This window comes from Zingiber officinale, chromosome 2A (genome assembly GCF_018446385.1).
Source record: "Zingiber officinale cultivar Zhangliang chromosome 2A, Zo_v1.1, whole genome shotgun sequence".
NCBI classification, from domain to species: Eukaryota; Viridiplantae; Streptophyta; class Magnoliopsida; order Zingiberales; family Zingiberaceae; genus Zingiber; species Zingiber officinale.
Genome location: NC_055988.1, coordinates 144,777,759 through 144,799,791, shown reverse-complemented (window position 1 = coordinate 144,799,791; position 22,033 = coordinate 144,777,759). Strand labels below are relative to the sequence as shown.

Sequence of the window (22,033 nt, the reverse complement as noted above, 5' to 3'; positions counted from 1 at the left end):
AAACCAAAAATAACAAATCACATACCGAGTAGTTGCTAATTGGAGACTATAAATAAGCACCTCTTCTCTTCTGTAAATCATCCACAAGGAAAAGATAACGTTCAATTACTGCACCAATGACCTCCATCTTTTTCTTCTTTCTCTTTGTTTCTTTTCTCTTGTTCGCCAAAGGGGCTACCTGCGACGAAGAGCTTAAAGCATACATTGTTCACGTCGAAGATCAACCCGATGTTTCCGCATATGATGGAGACTACTACACCTTCCTTTTGGCCGGAACATTAGAGATCCAAGAAGATGATGCGGCGTCGCGGGTTATACACTCCTATCGGAATGTCATGACCGGCTTCTCGGCGATGCTGACGGAGAGGGATGTGGCGGCCATTTCGAAGGTCGACTGGTTTGTGCGCGCCGTTCCGAGCTTGGTTTACCGTCCGTTGACCACCCACACGCCCCTGTTTTTGGGGCTGCGCCACCGCACTCACAGTGTGTGGAACGCGACCAACATGGGGGAAGGCGTCATCATAGGCGTCCTCGACTCCGGCATCAACCCTGGCCACCCTTCGTATAGTGACCGCGGCATGCCGCCTCCTCCGCCCAAGTGGAAGGGACGTTGCGACTTAGGGAACGTGTCGTCATCGACCGAGCAGTTCTGTAACAATAAGCTCATCGGCGCCCGATCCTTCGTCAACTATAATCGGTCCCGGAACGGATCGACGGATTCGCCTATTGATAACGATGGCCACGGTACTCACACGTCTAGCACCGCCGCCGGCGCATTCGTGAAGCGCGCTAATGTGTACGGGCTAGCCAGGGGAGTGGCCGCTGGAGTGGCCCCCCTTGCGCATCTCGCCATTTATAAGGTTTGCGCGAATTATGAGTGTCAGGCGCACGACATACTCGCTGGGATGGACGCCGCAGTGGAGGACGGTGTGGATGTGCTTTCAATCTCGCTCGGTAGTGACCCTAGTCCATTCTACCTCGACCCAATTGCGATCGGCGGTTTTAACGCGATGCGCAAGGGAGTCTTCGTCAGCTGCTCGGCCGGAAACTCTGGGCCGTTTAATTCCACCGTATCCAACGACGCCACATGGTTACTCACTGTGGCGGCCAGCACTATGGACCGTGAGTTCTTGGCCACCGTAAAGCTTGGCGACGGCAGCGAGTTCCACGGAGAGAGCATCTACCAGCCGCAAGGATTCTCATCGAAGAAGTATCCTCTCGTGTTCCCTGGCGGCGCTTCCAACTTATGTCTCAACGGTTCCCTTAACGGTATCGACGTGAAGGGAAAGATTGTGCTCTGTGACCGCGGCATCAACGGGCGGATCGAGAAGGGGGAAGTCGTCAAGCAAGCCGGTGGCGCCGGCATGGTGCTTGTCAATGCACCGAAAGACGGCTACAGCACTATCGCCGATCTCCACGTACTGCCGGCGTCGCACATTCCCTATGCCTTTGGACATAAGATCAAGGCTTACATCAACTCATCCTCCCTCCCGACGGCCACCATTGTCTTCAAAGGTACCATTACCCATGTGCCCCACTCTCCGGCGATAACTTCCTTCTCCTCCCGTGGGCGTAGCCAAAATACACCGGGGATCCTCAAGCCCGACATCACCGGCCCTGGTGTCAGCGTCCTTGCTGCTTGGAACACACAAAAATTCAATGTCATCTCCGGCACCTCCATGTCCTGCCCCCATCTCTCCGGCATCGCCGCCCTTATCAAGAAAGCCCATCCCGACTGGTCGCCCGCAGCTATCAAATCTGCCATAATGACGACGGCCTACGTAAAAGATAACACCAACAACCCCATCTTTGACGAGAGGAACCTTCCAGCCGACCTCTTCGCGGTGGGAGCCGGCCACGTCATGCCTCTAAAGGTCCTTGACCCGGGACTCATCTACGACATCTCTCCGACGGACTATTATCCATACCTTTGCGGCCTTGGCTACAGTGTCTCCGACGTGAGAATCATCGTCCACCGCAAAATCAACTGCTCGTCGATCAAGAGCATCCCAGAAGGAGAGCTCAACTATCCTTCCATCACCGTCCGACTGCCGACGAATGAGGCAAGGTCGGTGACCTTCACAAGGACCGTGACCAACGTCGGCAAGGCAGCAGCGACTTACTACGCAAAGTTAGACGTGCCCGACGTGGTTTCGGCACGTGTAGTTCCGAGAAGCTTAACCTTCGAGAAGGTTAATGAAAAGAAGAGCTTCAAGATTAGTTTCAAGCGAAGGAGTGACTATGGGGCGTCGTCACTGACTGTTCAAGGGCAATTGATGTGGGTTTCCCAGGCGAGGAGTGTGGTCAGAAGTCCAATCTCCATCATCCTGGAGTGATGATGATTTATATAAAGCAAAGGAGGCTATTAATTCCCCATATGTATATTAATTATCATATTCTTATTCATGTATATACATCTAAATTTATGAATATTGCATGGACAAGCATTTATCCTTTTTTTTTCATTTTGTAAAAATTTTAAATTATAATTCATGTCTGTTTTATTTGTAATTATTTCTTATACTATTAAAATAATTTTACAATATCTCTTGGCCCGCTTGAACAATAGATCATGCTACCTTATTTTACTTTAACATTCTCACTCTTTAGAAATTATTGCCTAATCTATTTGATCTACTTTTGTGGGCATAATCAATCTCATCTTTCATCATGCTTTGTCACTTTGAATGATTGAATCACGTAACATATTTGGCTCGCATCTCAATATATTTAGCTCATTTAATCGACTCAAGTGGGGATTTAGAGTCAATACATTTTCATATATTTTTGTCATATCTTATTCGCATAACTACATACTTTTTTTACATTACAAGAAAACCTACAATTAACAATCCAAATTTTAGTGACCGAATATTATTTAGCCCACAACTTTGTGACGTAATTAATATTCTGTCATCAAACTTCCATTGCTAATTGTTTATGTCGCTTATTTAGCGATGAAAGTTTAATTCCGTCGCAAAATTATTGACGAAAAATAAAATTCATCATAATATTTGCCACAGAAATGGAATTTCGTCTCTAATTAGTAACATAATAAAATTTCAGTCATTAGTTTTGCAAATTTTGGGTTTTTCCAGCCCGACTTTTCCCCTATCTCACTGATCTCTCTCCCCGATCGCCGACGTCATCCTCTCCGGCACGCAGTCTTCTCTATAGTCCTCAAGTAACAATAAGACTGGTGGTGTCGATAGAGGGGGTGAATATTAACTCGTCGCTTTTCTTTGACTCATTTTTTCATGTCCGTTTTATCAAAGTAAGTTGCAATGGTATATAATAAAAACAATAATGAACGAAAACATATGTGCGGATTTACTTGGTTCCTAACCCCCAGGGTCAATACGTCAAAGGCTTAAGTACGAGAGCCGCCCGCCCACTAGTTTTTCTCCTATCTGAAACTTTTCTGGAGGTGGAGAAACCACTTATTGATTTAAATCACAAGCACAAAAATAGTAAGATAAAGTATGATTTGTAAATACAAACAAACTTCGGTGGCGTTTGGTTTAGAGGTTTGGGAATGAGGGAATGGATTCATTTCTAAACTTGTGTTTGGTTAATGGGAATGGAATCAAGATTTTGGAATGAAATAAAAAAACTTGGGTTTTGAGGGAATGGGAATGAGAATTAAGTTTTGGACGAAAATACCCTTAGTATATATGTTCAATTTTTCTTTCATTTCACTCTCTCCTTATTTTCTCTCATCATACTTTTTCTCTCCTCATTCTTTCATTACATTTTCTCTCTCAATATACTTTCTCTCTCCTTATTCTCTCTCATCACACATTTTCTATCATTTTCTCTCTATATTCTCTCTAATCACACACACTCTCTCTCATCATTTTCTCTCTCTTAATTCTCTCATTTTTTTCATCATATTTTCTATCTCATCATATTTTCTTTCTCCTCATTTATCATCACATTTTCTCTCTCAATATACTTTCTCTCTCCTCATTCTCTCTCATCACACATTCTCTACCATTTTCTCTCTGTATTCTCTCTGATCACACACTCTCTCTCATCATTTTCTTTCTCTTCATTCTCTCCTCATTTTTTCATGAGACTTTCTCTCGAATTATACTTTCTCTCTCCTCATTCTATCATCACATTTTCTCTACTCATTCTCTCTCATCACACATTCTCTACCATTTTCTCTCTGTATTCTCTCTCATCATACACTCTCTCTCATCATTTTCACTCTCTTCATTCCCTCCTCATTTTTTCATCATACTTTCTCTCTCATCATACTTGCTCTCTCCTCAATCTCTCTTACCATACTCTCTCTACATTTTCTCTCATCACACCTTCTCTCTTCATTCTCTTCCATCACACTCTCTTCTCATTTTCTCTCATCACACTTTCTCTCTTTTTATTTTTTCCCATCACACTTTCTCTCTCATCATACTTTTTCTCCTCAATCTCTCATTTTCTCTTAGCCTACTTTCTCTCTCTTCATTTCTTTCCCATCACTCTTTCTCTCTCATCATACTTTTTCTATTTTCAATCTCTCCTATCACGTTCTCTCTCCTCATTTTCTCTCATCACACTTTCCCTCTCTTCATTTTTTCTCATCACACTTTCTCTCTCATCATATGTTTCTCTCACATTCAACTTTCTCTTCCATCTAATTTTTTTCTCTTATGTTCCTCTAAGGGTAAAAAAGGAAATTTAGGTTCATTCCGATTGAAAATATTCAACTAACCAAACATTATTTTTAAGAATGATACTCAAGCTCATACCCATTCCCATCCACAATACTATGACACCCATTTCCATTCCGATTCCTAGGAGAGAACCAAACGTCACCTTAGTTAACGACTGATCTAGAAGACCCGAGCACAGCGCAACGCACCCCTCCTAGATCGATTGATTTGAGGTTGATTCTAGTCCGATTTGCTAGATGGATGGCAAGCAAATGTGTGATTATGATTTTCCCTTCTTATTGTCAATTCTTCTCCTTTATCTAAAATTCATACTAAGATTCATACTTGCCCCAACTTTGTGGGTTACAAAATACAAAGTAGAGTGTTAATCCAAAAAATACTGTATATTATATATATTGATATCCTCTAAAGTGGGTTATTGTTTCTTATAATAATTCATCTTTGTTCATATAGCTTTTATTAATCTGGAGGTAAAATATAGTCTTTACTCAATTTCCCTTTTATTGATTCTTATAATAACTTATCCTTTATGCTAAAAAAAAAAAAATACATATTTATGTTTGTACAATCTGGTGCACATACCCTCGAGGATGTTATTTATAATTTTTTATACGGTGACAAATATTGTCCGAGCAAGACGACTATCCCTGCTATAGAGAAGAAAAGCTTCGAGTCATGACAATCGCTTACTTCCAAGTCGAGCAATGCTAGAACATCTAGATTATCCCAAAAAAATATTAGTAATAGTCTATCTTCAAAATTAGTTATAGAAAACTCTGATACATAAATTATCAAGAAAATAAAATTAAAAAAAATCAATTAAAAATATATAGTGTAGTAATAAATTTAGAGGAGCATAAAGAGATTTAAAATTTAAATATTAAATGAGACAAATAACTAAGTAGTGATTAACTTCTAAATGTAGATAAGTCTTGCTTTCGATTTACCTAATAGGTGAACTAAGAAAAAAAAAACTATCTATCTTCAAAATTAATCTAGCGAAATATACCCACCCGAATCATTAAAAAAATAAAAGCACATTTAAAAAACAAAACTAAACCACGAGGAAGTTTGAAAAGTACTGTACTTCCTTCTATTTTTATTTTGATCTTCAAACACACATTTCGATATGCTTTAGTTTCGACAATTAATGAATAATAGGGTTTCCTAATTTCTTGTCAAATTAAACAAAAATAATAAATCACATTGCTAATTGGATTATCCTTAGTTGTCGCCAAATCGAAGGAAACTACAAGATCAAACACCGAATCATTAACGAATGTGAGTTGGTTGCTATAATTATAAATAATCACCTCCTCTTCCGTATATCATCCACAAGGACAAGAGAGATATTCAAAACCACGGATCATAATGCTTAAGTTTTGACAATTATAGTAAGTTTTTCTAATTTGTTGTCAAATTAAACCAAAAATAACAAATCACATACCGAGTAGTTGCTAATTGGAGACTATAAATAAGCACCTCTTCTCTTCTGTAAATCATCCACAAGGAAAAGATAACGTTCAATTACTGCACCAATGACCTCCATCTTTTTCTTCTTTCTCTTTGTTTCTTTTCTCTTGTTCGCCAAAGGGGCTACCTGCGACGAAGAGCTTAAAGCATACATTGTTCACGTCGAAGAACAACCCGATGTTTCCGCATATGATGGAGACTACTACACCTTCCTTTTGGCCGGAACATTAGAGATCCAAGAAGATGATGCGGCGTCGCGGGTTATACACTCCTATCGGAATGTCATGACCGGCTTCTCGGCGATGCTGACGGAGAGGGATATGGCGGCCATTTCGAAGGTCGATTGGTTTGTGCGCGTCGTTCCGAGCTTGGTTTACCGTCCGTTGACCACCCACACGCCCCTGTTTTTGGGGCTGCGCCACCGCACTCACAGTGTGTGGAACGCGACCAACATGGGGGAAGGCGTCATCATAGGCGTCCTCGACTCCGGCATCAACCCTGGCCACCCTTCGTATAGTGACCGCGGCATGCCGCCTCCTCCGCCCAAGTGGAAGGGACGTTGCGACTTAGGGAACGTGTCGTCATCGACCGAGCAGTTCTGTAACAATAAGCTCATCGGCGCCTGATCCTTCGTCAACTATAATCGGTCCCGGAACGGATCGACGGATTCGCCTATTGATAACGATGGCCACGGTACTCACACGTCTAGCACCGCCGCCGGCGCATTCGTGAAGCGCGCTAATGTGTACGGGCTAGCCAGGGGAGTGGCCGCTGGAGTGGCCCCCCTTGCGCATCTCGCCATTTATAAGGTTTGCGCGAATGACGAGTGTCAGGCGCACGACATACTCGCTGGGATGGACGCCGCAGTGGAGGACGGTGTGGATGTGCTTACAATCTCGCTCGGTAGTGACCCTAGTCCATTCTACCTCGACCCAATTGCGATCGGCGGTTTTAACGCCATGCGCAAGGGAGTCTTCGTCAGCTGCTCGGCCGGCAACTCTGGGCCGTTTAATTCCACCGTATCCAACGACGCGCCATGGTTACTCACTGTGGCGGCCAGCACTATGGACCGTGAGTTCTTGGCCACCGTAAAGCTTGGCGACGGCAGCGAGTTCCACGGAGAGAGCATCTACCAGCCGCAGGGATTCTCATCGAAGAAGTATCCTCTCGTGTTCCCTGGCGGCGCTTCCACCTTATGTCTCAACGGTTCCCTTAACGGTATCGACGTGAAGGGAAAGATTGTGCTCTGTGACCGCGGCATCAACGGGCGGATCGAGAAGGGGGAAGTCGTCAAGCAAGCCGGTGGCGCCGGCATGGTGCTTGTCAATGCACCGAAAGACGGCTACAGCACTATCGCCGATCTCCACGTACTGCCGGCGTCGCACATTCCCTATGCCTTTGGACATAAGATCAAGGCTTACATCAACTCATCCTCCCTCCCGACGGCCACCATTGTCTTCAAAGGCACCATTACCCATGTGCCCCACTCTCCGGCGATAACTTCCTTCTCCTCCCGTGGGCCTAGCCAAAATACACCGGGGATCCTCAAGCCCGACATCACCGGCCCTGGTGTCAGCGTCCTTGCTGCTTGGAACACACAAAAATTCAATGTCATCTCCGGCACCTCCATGTCCTGCCCCCATCTCTCCGGCATCGCCGCCCTTATCAAGAAAGCCCATCCCGACTGGTCGCCCGCAGCTATCAAATCTGCCATAATGACGACGGCCTACGTAAAAGATAACACCAACAACCCCATCTTTGACGAGAGGAACCTTCCAGCCGACCTCTTCGCGGTGGGAGCCGGCCACGTCATGCCTCTAAAGGTCCTTGACCCGGGACTCATCTACGACATCTCTCCGACGGACTATTATCCATACCTTTGCGGCCTTGGCTACAGTGTCTCCGACGTGAGAATCATCGTCCACCGCAAAATCAACTGCTCGTCGATCAAGAGCATCCCAGAAGGAGAGCTCAACTATCCTTCCATCACCGTCCGACTGCCGACGAATGAGGCAAGGTCAGTGACCTTCACAAGGACCGTGACCAACGTCGGCAAGGCAGCAGCGACTTACTACGCAAAGTTAGACGTGCCCGACGTGGTTTCGGCACGTGTAGTTCCGAGAAGCTTAACCTTCGAGAAGGTTAATGAAAAGAAGAGCTTCAAGATTAGTTTCAAGCGAAGGAGTGACTATGGGGCGTCGTCACTGACTGTTCAAGGGCAATTGATGTGGGTTTCCCAGGCGAGGAGTGTGGTCAGAAGTCCAATCTCCATCATCCTGGAGTGATGATGATTTATATAAAACAAAGGAGGCTATTAATTCCCCATATGTATATTAATTATCATATTCTTATTCATGTATATACATCTAAATTTATGAATATTGCATGGACAAGCATTTATCCTTTTTTTTTCATTTTGTAAAAATTTTAAATTATAATTCATGTCTGTTTTATTTGTAATTATTTCTTATACTATTAAAATAATTTTACAATATCTCTTGGCCCGCTTGAACAATAGATCATGCTACCTTATTTTACTTTAACATTCTCACTCTTTAGAAATTATTGCCTAATCTATTTGATCTACTTTTGTGGGCATAATCAATCTCATCTTTCATCATGCTTTGTCACTTTGAATGATTGAATCACGTAACATATTTGGCTCGCATCTCAATATATTTAGCTCATTTAATCGACTCAAGTGGGGATTTAGAGTCAATACATTTTCATATATTTTTGTCATATCTTATTCGCATAACTACATACTTTTTTTACATTACAAGAAAACCTACAATTAACAATCCAAATTTTAGTGACCGAATATTATTTAGCCCACAACTTTGTGACGTAATTAATATTCTGTCATCAAACTTCCATTGCTAATTGTTTATGTCGCTTATTTAGCGATGAAAGTTTAATTCCGTCGCAAAATTATTGACGAAAAATAAAATTCATCATAATATTTGCCACAGAAATGGAATTTCGTCTCTAATTAGTAACATAATAAAATTTCAGTCATTAGTTTTGCAAATTTTGGGTTTTTCCAGCCCGACTTTTCCCCTATCTCACTGATCTCTCTCCCCGATCGCCGACGTCATCCTCTCCGGCACGCAGTCTTCTCTATAGTCCTCAAGTAACAATAAGACCGGTGGCGTCGATAGAGGGGGTGAATATTAACTCGTCGCTTTTCTTTGACTCATTTTTTCATGTCCGTTTTATCAAAGTAAGTTGCAATGGTATATAATAAAAACAATAATGAACGAAAACATATGTGCGGATTTACTTGGTTCCTAACCCCCAGGGTCAATACATCAAAGGCTTAAGTACGAGAGCCGCCCGCCCACTAGTTTTTCTCCTATCTGAAACTTTTCTGGAGGTGGAGAAACCACTTATTGATTTAAATCACAAGCACAAAAATAGTAAGATAAAGTATGATTTGTAAATACAAACAAACTTCGGTGGCGTTTGGTTTAGAGGTTTGGGAATGAGGGAATGGATTCATTTCTAAACTTGTGTTTGGTTAATGGGAATGGAATCAAGATTTTGGAATGAAATAAAAAAACTTGGGTTTTGAGGGAATGGGAATGAGAATTAAGTTTTGGACGAAAATACCCTTAGTATATATGTTCAATTTTTCTTTCATTTCACTCTCTCCTTATTTTCTCTCATCATACTTTCTCTCTCCTCATTCTTTCATTACATTTTCTCTCTCAATATACTTTCTCTCTCCTTATTCTCTCTCATCACACATTTTCTATCATTTTCTCTCTATATTCTCTCTAATCACACACACTCTCTCTCATCATTCTCTCTCTCTTAATTCTCTCATTTTTTTCATCATATTTTCTATCTCATCATATTTTCTTTCTCCTCATTTATCATCACATTTTCTCTCTCAATAAACTTTCTCCCTCCTCATTCTCTCTCATCACACATTCTCTACCATTTTCTCTCTGTATTCTCTCTGATCACACACTCTCTCTCATCATTTTCTTTCTCTTCATTCTCTCCTCATTTTTTCATGAGACTTTCTCTCGAATTATACTTTCTCTCTCCTCATTCTATCATCACATTTTCTCTACTCATTCTCTCTCATCACACATTCTCTACCATTTTCTCTCTGTATTCTCTCTCATCATACACTCTCTCTCATCATTTTCACTCTCTTCATTCCCTCCTCATTTTTCCATCATACTTTCTCTCTCATCATACTTGCTCTCTCCTCAATCTCTCTTACCATACTCTCTCTACATTTTCTCTCATCACACCTTCTCTCTCTTCATTCTCTTCCATCACACTCTCTTCTCATTTTCTCTCATCACACTTTCTCTCTTTTTATTTTTTCCCATCACACTTTCTCTCTCATCATACTTTTTCTCCTCAATCTCTCATTTTCTCTCAGCCTACTTTCTCTCTCTTCATTTCTTTCCCATCACTCTTTCTCTCTCATCATACTTTTTCTATTTTCAATCTCTCCTATCACGTTCTCTCTCCTCATTTTCTCTCATCACACTTTCCCTCTCTTCATTTTTTCTCATCACACTTTCTCTCTCATCATATGTTTCTCTCACATTCAACTTTCTCTTCCATCTAATTTTTTTCTCTAATGTTCCTCTAAGGGTAAAAAAGGAAATTTAGGTTCATTCCGATTGAAAATATTCAACTAACCAAACATTATTTTTAAGAATGATACCCAAGCTCATACCCATTCCCATCCACAATACTATGACACCCATTTCCATTCCGATTCCTAGGAGAGAACCAAACGTCACCTTAGTTAACGACTGATCTAGAAGTCCCGAGCACAGCGCAACGCACCCCTCCTAGATCGATTGATTTGAGGTTGATTCTAGTCCGATTTGCTAGATGGATGGCAAGCAAATGTGTGATTATGATTTTCCCTTCTTATTGTCAATTCTTCTCCTTTATCTAAAATTCATACTAAGATTCATACTTGCCCCAACTTTGTGGGTTACAAAATACAAAGTAGAGTGTTAATCCAAAACATACTGTATATTATATATATTGATATCCTCTAAAGTGGGTTATTGTTTCTTATAATAATTCATCTTTGTTCATATAGCTTTTATTAATCTGGAGGAAAAATATAGTCTTTACTCAATTTCCCTTTTATTGATTCTTATAATAACTTATCCTTTATGCTAAAAAAAAAAAAAATTACATATTTATGTTTGTACAATCTGGTGCACATACCCTCGAGGATGTTATTTATAATTTTTTATACGGTGACAAATATTGTCCGAGCAAGACGACTATCCCTGCTATAGAGAAGAAAATCTTCGGGTCATGACAATCGCTTACTTCCAAGTCGAGCAATGCTAGAACATCTAGATTATCCCAAAAAAATATTAGTAATAGTCTATCTTCAAAATTAGTTATAGAAAACTCTGATACATAAATTATCAAGAAAATAAAATTAAAAAAAATCAATTAAAAATATATAGTGTAGTAATAAATTTAGAGGAGCATAAAGAGATTTAAAATTTAAATATTAAATGAGACAAATAACTAAGTAGTGATTAACTTCTAAATGTAGATAAGTCTTGCTTTCGATTTACCTAATAGGTGAACTAAGAAAAAAAAAACTATCTATCTTCAAAATTAATCTAGCGAAATATACCCACCCGAATCATTAAAAAAATAAAAGCACATTTAAAAAACAAAACTAAACCACGAGGAAGTTTGAAAAGTACTGTACTTCCGTCTATTTTTATTTTGATCTTCAAACACACATTTCGATATGCTTTAGTTTCGACAATTAATGAATAATAGGGTTTCCTAATTTCTTGTCAAATTAAACAAAAATAATAAATCACATTGCTAATTGGATTATCCTTAGTTGTCGCCAAATCGAAGGAAACTACAAGATCAAACACCGAATCATTAACGAATGTGAGTTGGTTGCTATAATTATAAATAATCACCTCCTCTTCCGTATATCATCCACAAGGACAAGAGAGATATTCAAAACCACGGATCATAATGCTTAAGTTTTGACAATTATAGTAAGTTTTTCTAATTTGTTGTCAAATTAAACCAAAAATAACAAATCACATACCGAGTAGTTGCTAATTGGAGACTATAAATAAGCACCTCTTCTCTTCTGTAAATCATCCACAAGGAAAAGATAACGTTCAATTACTGCACCAATGACCTCCATCTTTTTCTTCTTTCTCTTTGTTTCTTTTCTCTTGTTCGCCAAAGGGGCTACCTGCGACGAAGAGCTTAAAGCATACATTGTTCACGTCGAAGATCAACCCGATGTTTCCGCATATGATGGAGACTACTACACCTTCCTTTTGGCCGGAACATTAGAGATCCAAGAAGATGATGCGGCGTCGCGGGTTATACACTCCTATCGGAATGTCATGACCGGCTTCTCGGCGATGCTGACGGAGAGGGATGTGGCGGCCATTTCGAAGGTCGATTGGTTTGTGCGCGTCGTTCCGAGCTTGGTTTACCGTCCGTTGACCACCCACACGCCCCTGTTTTTGGGGCTGCGCCACCGCACTCACAGTGTGTGGAACGCGACCAACATGGGGGAAGGCGTCATCATAGGCGTCCTCGACTCCGGCATCAACCCTGGCCACCCTTCGTATAGTGACCGCGGCATGCCGCCTCCTCCGCCCAAGTGGAAGGGACGTTGCGACTTAGGGAACGTGTCGTCATCGACCGAGCAGTTCTGTAACAATAAGCTCATCGGCGCCCGATCCTTCGTCAACTATAATCGGTCCCGGAACGGATCGACGGATTCGCCTATTGATAACGATGGCCACGGTACTCACACGTCTAGCACCGCCGCCGGCGCATTCGTGAAGCGCGCTAATGTGTACGGGCTAGCCAGGGGAGTGGCCGCTGGAGTGGCCCCCCTTGCGCATCTCGCCATTTATAAGGTTTGCGCGAATGACGAGTGTCAGGCGCACGACATACTCGCTGGGATGGACGCCGCAGTGGAGGACGGTGTGGATGTGCTTTCAATCTCGCTCGGTAGTGACCCTAGTCCATTCTACCTCGACCCAATTGCGATCGGCGGTTTTAACGCCATGCACAAGGGAGTCTTCGTCAGCTGCTCGGCCGGCAACTCTGGGCCGTTTAATTCCACCGCATCCAACGACGCGCCATGGTTACTCACTGTGGCGGCCAGCACTATGGACCGTGAGTTCTTGGCCACCGTAAAGCTTGGCGACGGCAGCGAGTTCCACGGAGAGAGCATCTACCAGCCGCAGGGATTCTCATCGAAGAAGTATCCTCTCATGTTCCCTGGCGGCGCTTCCACCTTATGTCTCAACGGTTCCCTTAACGGTATCGACGTGAAGGGAAAGATTGTGCTCTGTGACCGCGGCATCAACGGGCGGATCGAGAAGGGGGAAGTCGTCAAGCAAGCCGGTGGCGCCGGCATGGTGCTTGTCAATGCACCGAAAGACGGCTACAGCACTATCGCCGATCTCCACGTACTGCCGGCGTCGCACATTCCCTATGCCTTTGGACATAAGATCAAGGCTTACATCAACTCATCCTCCCTCCCGACGGCCACCATTGTCTTCAAAGGCACCATTACCCATGTGCCCCACTCTCCGGCGATAACTTCCTTCTCCTCTCGTGGGCCTAGCCAAAATACACCGGGGATCCTCAAGCCCGACATCACCGGCCCTGGTGTCAGCGTCCTTGCTGCTTGGAACACACAAAAATTCAATGTCATCTCCGGCACCTCCATGTCCTGCCCCCATCTCTCCGGCATCGCCGCCCTTATCAAGAAAGCCCATCCCGACTGGTCGCCCGCAGCTATCAAATCTGCCATAATGACGACGGCCTACGTAAAAGATAACACCAACAACCCCATCTTTGACGAGAGGAACCTTCCAGCCGACCTCTTCGCGGTGGGAGCCGGCCACGTCATGCCTCTAAAGGTCCTTGACCCGGGACTCATCTACGACATCTCTCCGACGGACTATTATCCATACCTTTGCGGCCTTGGCTACAGTGTCTCCGACGTGAGAATCATCGTCCACCGCAAAATCAACTGCTCGTCGATCAAGAGCATCCCAGAAGGAGAGCTCAACTATCCTTCCATCACCGTCCGACTGCCGACGAATGAGGCAAGGTCCGTGACCTTCACAAGGACCGTGACCAACGTCGGCAAGGCAGCAGCGACTTACTACGCAAAGTTAGACGTGCCCGACGTGGTTTCGGCACGTGTAGTTCCGAGAAGCTTAACCTTCGAGAAGGTTAATGAAAAGAAGAGCTTCAAGATTAGTTTCAAGCGAAGGAGTGACTATGGGGCGTCGTCACTGACTGTTCAAGGGCAATTGATGTGGGTTTCCCAGGCGAGGAGTGTGGTCAGAAGTCCAATCTCCATCATCCTGGAGTGATGATGATTTATATAAAGCAAAGGAGGCTATTAATTCCCCATATGTATATTAATTATCATATTCTTATTCATGTATATACATCTAAATTTATGAATATTGCATGGACAAGCATTTATCCTTTTTTTTTCATTTTGTAAAAATTTTAAATTATAATTCATGTCTGTTTTATTTGTAATTATTTCTTATACTATTAAAATAATTTTACAATATCTCTTGGCCCGCTTGAACAATAGATCATGCTACCTTATTTTACTTTAACATTCTCACTCTTTAGAAATTATTGCCTAATCTATTTGATCTACTTTTGTGGGCATAATCAATCTCATCTTTCATCATGCTTTGTCACTTTGAATGATTGAATCACGTAACATATTTGGCTCGCATCTCAATATATTTAGCTCATTTAATCGACTCAAGTGGGGATTTAGAGTCAATACATTTTCATATATTTTTGTCATATCTTATTCGCATAACTACATACTTTTTTTACATTACAAGAAAACCTACAATTAACAATCCAAATTTTAGTGACCGAATATTATTTAGCCCACAACTTTGTGACGTAATTAATATTCTGTCATCAAACTTCCATTGCTAATTGTTTATGTCTCTTATTTAGCGATGAAAGTTTAATTCCGTCGCAAAATTATTGACGAAAAATAAAATTCATCATAATATTTGCCACAGAAATGGAATTTCGTCTCTAATTAGCAACATAATAAAATTTCAGTCATTAATTTTGCAAATTTTGGGTTTTTCCAGCCCGACTTTTCCCCTATCTCACTGATCTCTCTCCCCGATCGCCGACGTCATCCTCTCCGGCACGCAATCTTCTCTATAGTCCTCAAGTAACAATAAGACCGGTGGCGTCGATAGAGGGGGTGAATATTAACTCGTCGCTTTTCTTTGACTCATTTTTTCATGTCCGTTTTATCAAAGTAAGTTGCAATGGTATATAATAAAAACAATAATGAACGAAAACAGATGTGCGGATTTACTTGGTTCCTAACCCCCAGGGTCAATACGTCAAAGGCTTAAGTACGAGAGCCGCCCGCCCACTAGTTTTTCTCCTATCTGAAACTTTTCTGGAGGTGGAGAAACCACTTATTGATTTAAATCACAAGCACAAAAATAGTAAGATAAAGTACGATTTGTAAATACAAAGAAACTTAGTTAATGACTGATCTAGAAGTTCCGAGCACAGCACAATGCACCCCTCCTAGATCTTCCCCGATCACAAAGCTTCGCCTTGCTGTCTTTTCTTTCAAGCATAGAGGTAGAATAATGGAAGAATTATTATCTTGAATGTAGATCCTTTGTCCCCTCTTATAGAATTAGATCAGATCCTTATCTAAATGAAGTCATATCTGGATCAACTTTTATCTAGATAAAGCCATATTTGGATCAAATCTTATCTTTATCCACTTCATCTGACTTATCATTTTCCTCATCCACATCATAAAGTTGAACCTAATCAACTTATATGTCAACATTTCTAATAACTCACCAATCTGGAACTGAACCCAATCGGTCTACCGAACCGCTAGTTCGGTCTATTAAACCTGTTTGGGTCTGGTTCAATCCGAGTCAAGTTCGGTTCAACCATTTGCATTTGTTTGCTCTATGTTTTGCTTTCAACTCTAAGTTCCTAAAATAAATCATACAACAACAAACAAGCAACATAAGCCTTAATCATGTAAGTCTATCTTATCTACTAGGCTTACCTTTTGCAGGAAGCTTCCTTCTCTAAGTCTATCACCTAAGGGTCAATCTCTTAGGATCTAGCCGCACTCCTTTAATTCTATCTGACCTACTAGGCTTTATGTTTGACTTGCATCCAAGACTTTACCACCTAATCCCTACTCTTTAGGTTCTCACCATCCAGGGTTCACTCCCCCCAGGATTTCCCTTTACCAAACATCCGGTCACCTTTAACCTGCTTGGATTTACCCTTACCAGACATATGATCCTACAAACTTGTCTGGACTTTGCCTTATCTAACCTCCAGTTATGACTTCTCCTTGCCAGACATCCAGTCCTACAAACCTGCCTGGACTTTGTTGTTGGTGCAATCGACCCAAGTTTGATCGGTATGATCATGGTTTTGATATGTGTGTCAAAGAGTTTAAGTTAGGCTTTTATATTAGTTTGATATGTGTGTTTGAGTCATGCAGGACTTGGTGAAACACACATGAGGAGCTTGGTGCGGCCAAGTGTGGGAAGCTCATCCAAGGGCTCAGATCCTTGAGTCGGTGAAGGGTGGTGTAGAAGACATCCGAGAGACCGTCGGACGAGGAGCAATGGAGTGGAGATGAGGGGAGCAGACTTTAAGGCAACGTAAAGGATGGCATGGAGAGGAGACGCGGGCTCGGGTGCATCTGAGGGACGAAGGTCGAGGAAGAGGGCTTCAAAGGCGACTCCAGAAAGGATGAGTGTGTGAGAATGTAATGGACCAGTCGACTGGTCATGGGACCAGTCGACTGATCCAATTTCACAGAAGGCACAGAATGGTTCTATGCTCGTCTGCAAAGGGGACCAGTCGACTAGTACATAGCCATTGGCAGGATCGCAAATTCTGCAGAGTGTCGTTGGTTGTGTCCAATGGTCACACCAGATGACTGATGCATGGATCAGTCGACTGGTGTCAGGGTTGAGTTGATATGATGATCAACTCTGTCCTATTATTTAAGGGAAGCTTTGAAGTATGAAGGAGGTTACTAATTATTGTTGAGTCACTCCTTGTCATTGTCTAAAGCTTCCAAAGCTTATTCACTTCCTCTCAAATCAAGTTCCATCTTGTAAGAGGAAGAGAGCCTTGTGAGAGGTTGTACTCCACCGAGAAGGAGTAAAAGCTAGCCGGAGATTGCCGGGGACTGATCCACCAAAGGATCAAGGGGTCATCCGCCTCAAGGACACGCCGTGGAGTAGGAGCAAACAATCTCCGAACCACGTAAAGGAATTGTGTTAGCGTTTGTATTCTTGTTTGATTTCATTATTTTAGTTTTGTATTTCCACTTGCCTAAACTAACCGTGTAGAGAAGAAAGGAAGTTGGGGGTGATCTAACTATCCAACCCCCCTTCTAGCTGGCCACCAATCCCCTACATTTGTCTTGCCTAACCTCCAGTTAAGAATTACCCTTGCCAAACATTCGGTTCTACAAACCTGCTTAGATTTTGTCATGCCTAACCTCCAATTAGGATTTGTCCTTGCTAGTCATCCTGACTAAACTTTGTCTCTCTAAACATTAAATCATGTTTCAATCAACCCTTGATTAAATTGACCAAACTTAAGTACATTGTCAAACATCAAAATTCTAGAGGTTGATTGTACCAACAATCTTCTCCTTTTTGATGTTTGAAAATTTTCTTAAGTTAAGCTTGGGTCTTAAGGGTTTTAATCAAGGTGGGAGGGTTACCAGATTGTTTAACTTAAGGTCACACTCCTCCTTTGACAAACATCAAACATGGACAATTTTATAAGCTTTGTACCAACAATATAAAGGGTTATCTTGGTAAAAAAGATATTCTCTAACACCCTTTTTGTTTGAATATATGAATTATTTTTGAACATGTCCTTCTTGAAATTGTCTTTCAAAATATTTTCAAATACATTTTCAATCGATTTTCAAAAAAAATATTTTAAGAATTTTTCAAGATGTTTTTTTTCAATGGAAAATAGTTTCAAAAACATTTTCAAAGTAGTTTTTAAGATTTTCCAAATAAATTTTCAAACGAGTTTTCAAAGATTTTCAAAACTAGTTTTTAAAATAATTTTGAAAAGTATATTTGATCCATCAATTAGGGCTCCCTTTAAGATGACACACCCTTAGAAATCTTTATTAACTACAAAGAAAACTACCTGCGTGTCTTAGAGATTATTAAAATCAAAAGAACAATTAAATTATCTTTTTCAAAATATGAATGAAAGTAGTTTTTCAAATGATTTCTCAAAGAATTTTTGAAGTAGTTTTTCAAATGATTTTTCAAAGTATTTTCAAACTATTTTTTAAAGTAGCAAAGATTTTTTAAAGACATTTAAAAAAATATTTGAGTAATCTTTTAAAGTTACCTCCCCTTAACCTGACACCTCCTGATTACCTTTGTTAGCCATAAGGAATTGTACCGAAGTGTCTAGGGGACTTAGTGCTGACCTATAGAGTCTATGTCAAGTGTCGGTCAACCAATTTTCTAAGTTATATAAATTTTTGGAAACTATTTATAAGTGTACTCAATCAAGCATGAATTCCATTAAAACATTACTATGTTGAATCACTATTTTGGAAACAGGTTTTTGAAAAATAATCTATAAATTTTTAAAAAAAATTAAAAATATTTTTAATTTAAGTGTCCTTATCATCTCATTAGTTCTAAGTATCTTAGTACAATCTGTTGGACCGTTGGCGGTCGGCTAGAGGGGAGTAAATAGTCATGAAAAATAAGTTAGACAATTTCTCTTACTTTTACTCTAGCAATGATGTACAATTAACAAATAATTTGCATAAAATAAAAGAAATAAATTAAGAGGACTAAGGATTTTTTTTTACTTGGTTATAACTAGGGAGGTTGTTAATCCAAGGCAATGAAAAATTCCACTAAAAATAACTCTTTCATGAAGGTGGAGTAGCCTCTTACAATCTTTAAAAGCTCAGAAATAGTTAAGAAGATTGATACAGTGAATGATGTTGTGAACCATAGCTTTAGATTGGCATTTATAGTGCTCTAGAAAAGTTACTATTTGCTGACATGGCATTGGAGGCGCCACGAAACAATTAGAGGTGCCTACAATTGGATAAAGTTTTATCCACTACTCAACGGTCAGCCAACGACTATGCTCAAATGAAGACACCTCGGCTACTGTTCATTTGAGGCGCCTCCAGACAGCCGAAACGCCTTAGGTACTGTTCATCCAATGTACCTTAGGGCCATCGAAGGTGCCTCAGGTCCCGAAATCTCCAGAAATACTATCGGTGCTCGAGGCACCTCCAATCCACTTTGAGGCGCCCAAAGCACTGTTCATCCAAATGGTCAATTACAATATTGACCATCCTTTTCCTCGCACTCGCTTGGGTGATGCTCCGGTCATCTAGAGTTGAGGTCACCCGAACCCAACTTTTACCTTCTCCTCGAATAGGCTTCCTCCCCAGCTTTTCATCTGTCGAATATGTTGCACATGTCCTTCTTGTCAACCAGGGTACTCTTCCACATCTCCTCGTCCCTTGAATGCACCGAGTCCGTCAACTTTACTAGAAAGAGATAATTGCATCTAAGATAAATTCTATCTTGCAAAATCACACTTGGGAACTTGTGGATCTTCCTCCGAGAAGTAAATCACTAGGTTGCAAGTTGATTTTCAAGAAGAAAATGAAATCAGATGGTACGATTGATATTTATAAGGTTAAATTGGTAATTGAAGATTATCGATAATGAGAAGGCCTTGATTACTTTGATACGTATTCTCTAGTGCCTAAAATAACTTCCATTAGAGTATTGTTGACTACTGTTGCTTTATAGAATTTGAAAATACATCAAATAGTTGTAAAGACAACCTTTCTAAATGGGAATTTAGAAGAGGAAATCTACATGGAGCAACCTGAAAGATTTTCTGGCCCATGATAGGAAAATATAGTTTGTAGATTGGTGAAATAATTATATGGCTTGAAACAAGTACCAAAGTAGTGACATGAGAAATTTTATAATACCATGAATGAATATGAATTTAAAATTAATGAAGATGATAAATATGTCTACATAAAAGTCACAGAAAATGACTATGTTATTTTGTGCCTATATATAAATGATATACTTATTATTGGGAGTAATGATAAGATAATCAAATCTATCAAAGACATGTTGAACTCAAGATTTAACATGGGCCTAGCTGATTAATGTGAAACTGCAAGTGTACTATTACATCGTGAAGTAATAATAATATTCATCCTGAGCTTTACCTCAACATTTTCTACATGGGACCAGACCTTCATTGGTCGGAGTTATGCCCCTTTGGCGGTGATAGTGACCTAGCCGAAGCAAGAACCGATTGGTGGTGGAGTTCCCATTTGGATTGTATTGTTCAGATTGTGTAGGCGATGAGCTTGGTTGGCAATGTGCTATCCTCTTTCATATTCAAGGGTTCTTTGATGATGGCTGCCAATTTTCTTGGAGGCCACCGGTGTGGAGGAGGACTGGGACCAGTGGCCATTAGGAGGAGCAGTCATAGATAGTCGGGATCGCAGCGACGATGATAGCAGTACATTAGTGACAGTGATGTGTTGTATATCGTAGTTGTATGTGTGAAGGGTTGTCATTGGACCATGGTGGATAGGGATGTAGGTTGGTGTACCTGCGCATACACCAGCCCATTTTAGCGGTGCTCTGCCTTCGAGTATGACACCATCTAGCTAGACGGTATGACGAGTACCCACACTGATTTGACATTTGTTCAAACATAATGAGATTGGGACCGACCTTATCATTTGTCTGTATGTGTTTTTAGTGATATCTTATTTACCTTTTCATAAAAAATAAAAATATCGATCCAGAAGGACTATTGATTAAGTACTAGTTGATTTCACTCGACAAATTATCTAGACATTCAAAGGTTGGTTGAGGTCACGAGCGCAAGAGAGCAAGTGAGATTGACAGAGAGAAAGAGAGAGAGAGAGGAAGTGCACTAAGAGGGAGAGAGAGTGATTGGGGGAATAATTCTAGGAGTTCGGATTCATTGCAATGCTAGTTAATGAGCTATGTCTTGGTTATATCCTACCCTCAATGTGTATGAACTTGTAGGGATCCTAACTATGTACCAGTGTTATCCTCTTGAGATGGTGCACCAGAATGTTCCCCCCTTCCCCCCCCCCCCCCCAATGTGTATCTAATGCCACTAAGTGGAGAAGGTAACTTAGAGAGTGCGATTAATGGTATACTCGTCACATGAGGCCCCGGGTCATGCGTCTCTAGATTACACAAATCACTTCTTAACACTAGATAGAGAGAAACCCATTAAGAAATTAAACCATCCCTTGTAAAGAATTGATCTCCATTTCAAGCCAATACTCAAGATGTCCGGTTAAAGGGATACCCCCTATCATATGAGAGTCCCCTGGTCTTATGATCTCAAGCATACACTACAACAAAACTACAGAAAGATAATGGTGAAAAACCGTTGTTAATTGTCCCAAAATTCCTCTATTAATCGACGCGTTGAGAAAGATAGAACCCTCAAAAGACAACTATTTTTAACCGTTATTGTTTTAAGGAAAAGACGATGGTTTTTACCTTTGTCTTTTAAGGGCTTTATCTTTCTCAACGTGTCAATTTACAATAGATTTTTTGGGTATTTTACAATGGTTTTTCATCGTGGTGTTTCAAGTGAAATGACAACAACTTATAACTGTTGCCTTTGAGTGTCATATCTTTCTCAATGCGTTGATTTACAACGATTTTTGACAACGGTGTTTTACCATTGTGTTTTAAGTGATAAGACAACAGTTT

General features: G+C 41.0%; 2 protein-coding genes and 1 pseudogene across 2 annotated transcripts; all 3 read left to right on the top strand.

The window, feature by feature from the left end:
* The first annotated feature begins 116 nt into the window (after positions 1 to 116).
* On the top strand, positions 117 to 2,336 carry LOC122044077 (subtilisin-like protease 4). Its single transcript, XM_042604620.1, has one exon. It carries the CDS (start codon positions 117 to 119, stop codon positions 2,334 to 2,336), a length of 2,220 nt encoding a protein of 739 aa, XP_042460554.1.
* A 3,881-nt stretch (positions 2,337 to 6,217) lies between these two features.
* On the top strand, positions 6,218 to 8,437 carry LOC122044076 (annotated as a pseudogene).
* A 3,885-nt stretch (positions 8,438 to 12,322) lies between these two features.
* Positions 12,323 to 14,542, top strand: LOC122044075 (subtilisin-like protease 4). Its single transcript, XM_042604618.1, has one exon. It carries the CDS (start codon positions 12,323 to 12,325, stop codon positions 14,540 to 14,542), a length of 2,220 nt encoding a protein of 739 aa, XP_042460552.1.
* The last annotated feature ends 7,491 nt before the right edge of the window (positions 14,543 to 22,033 follow it).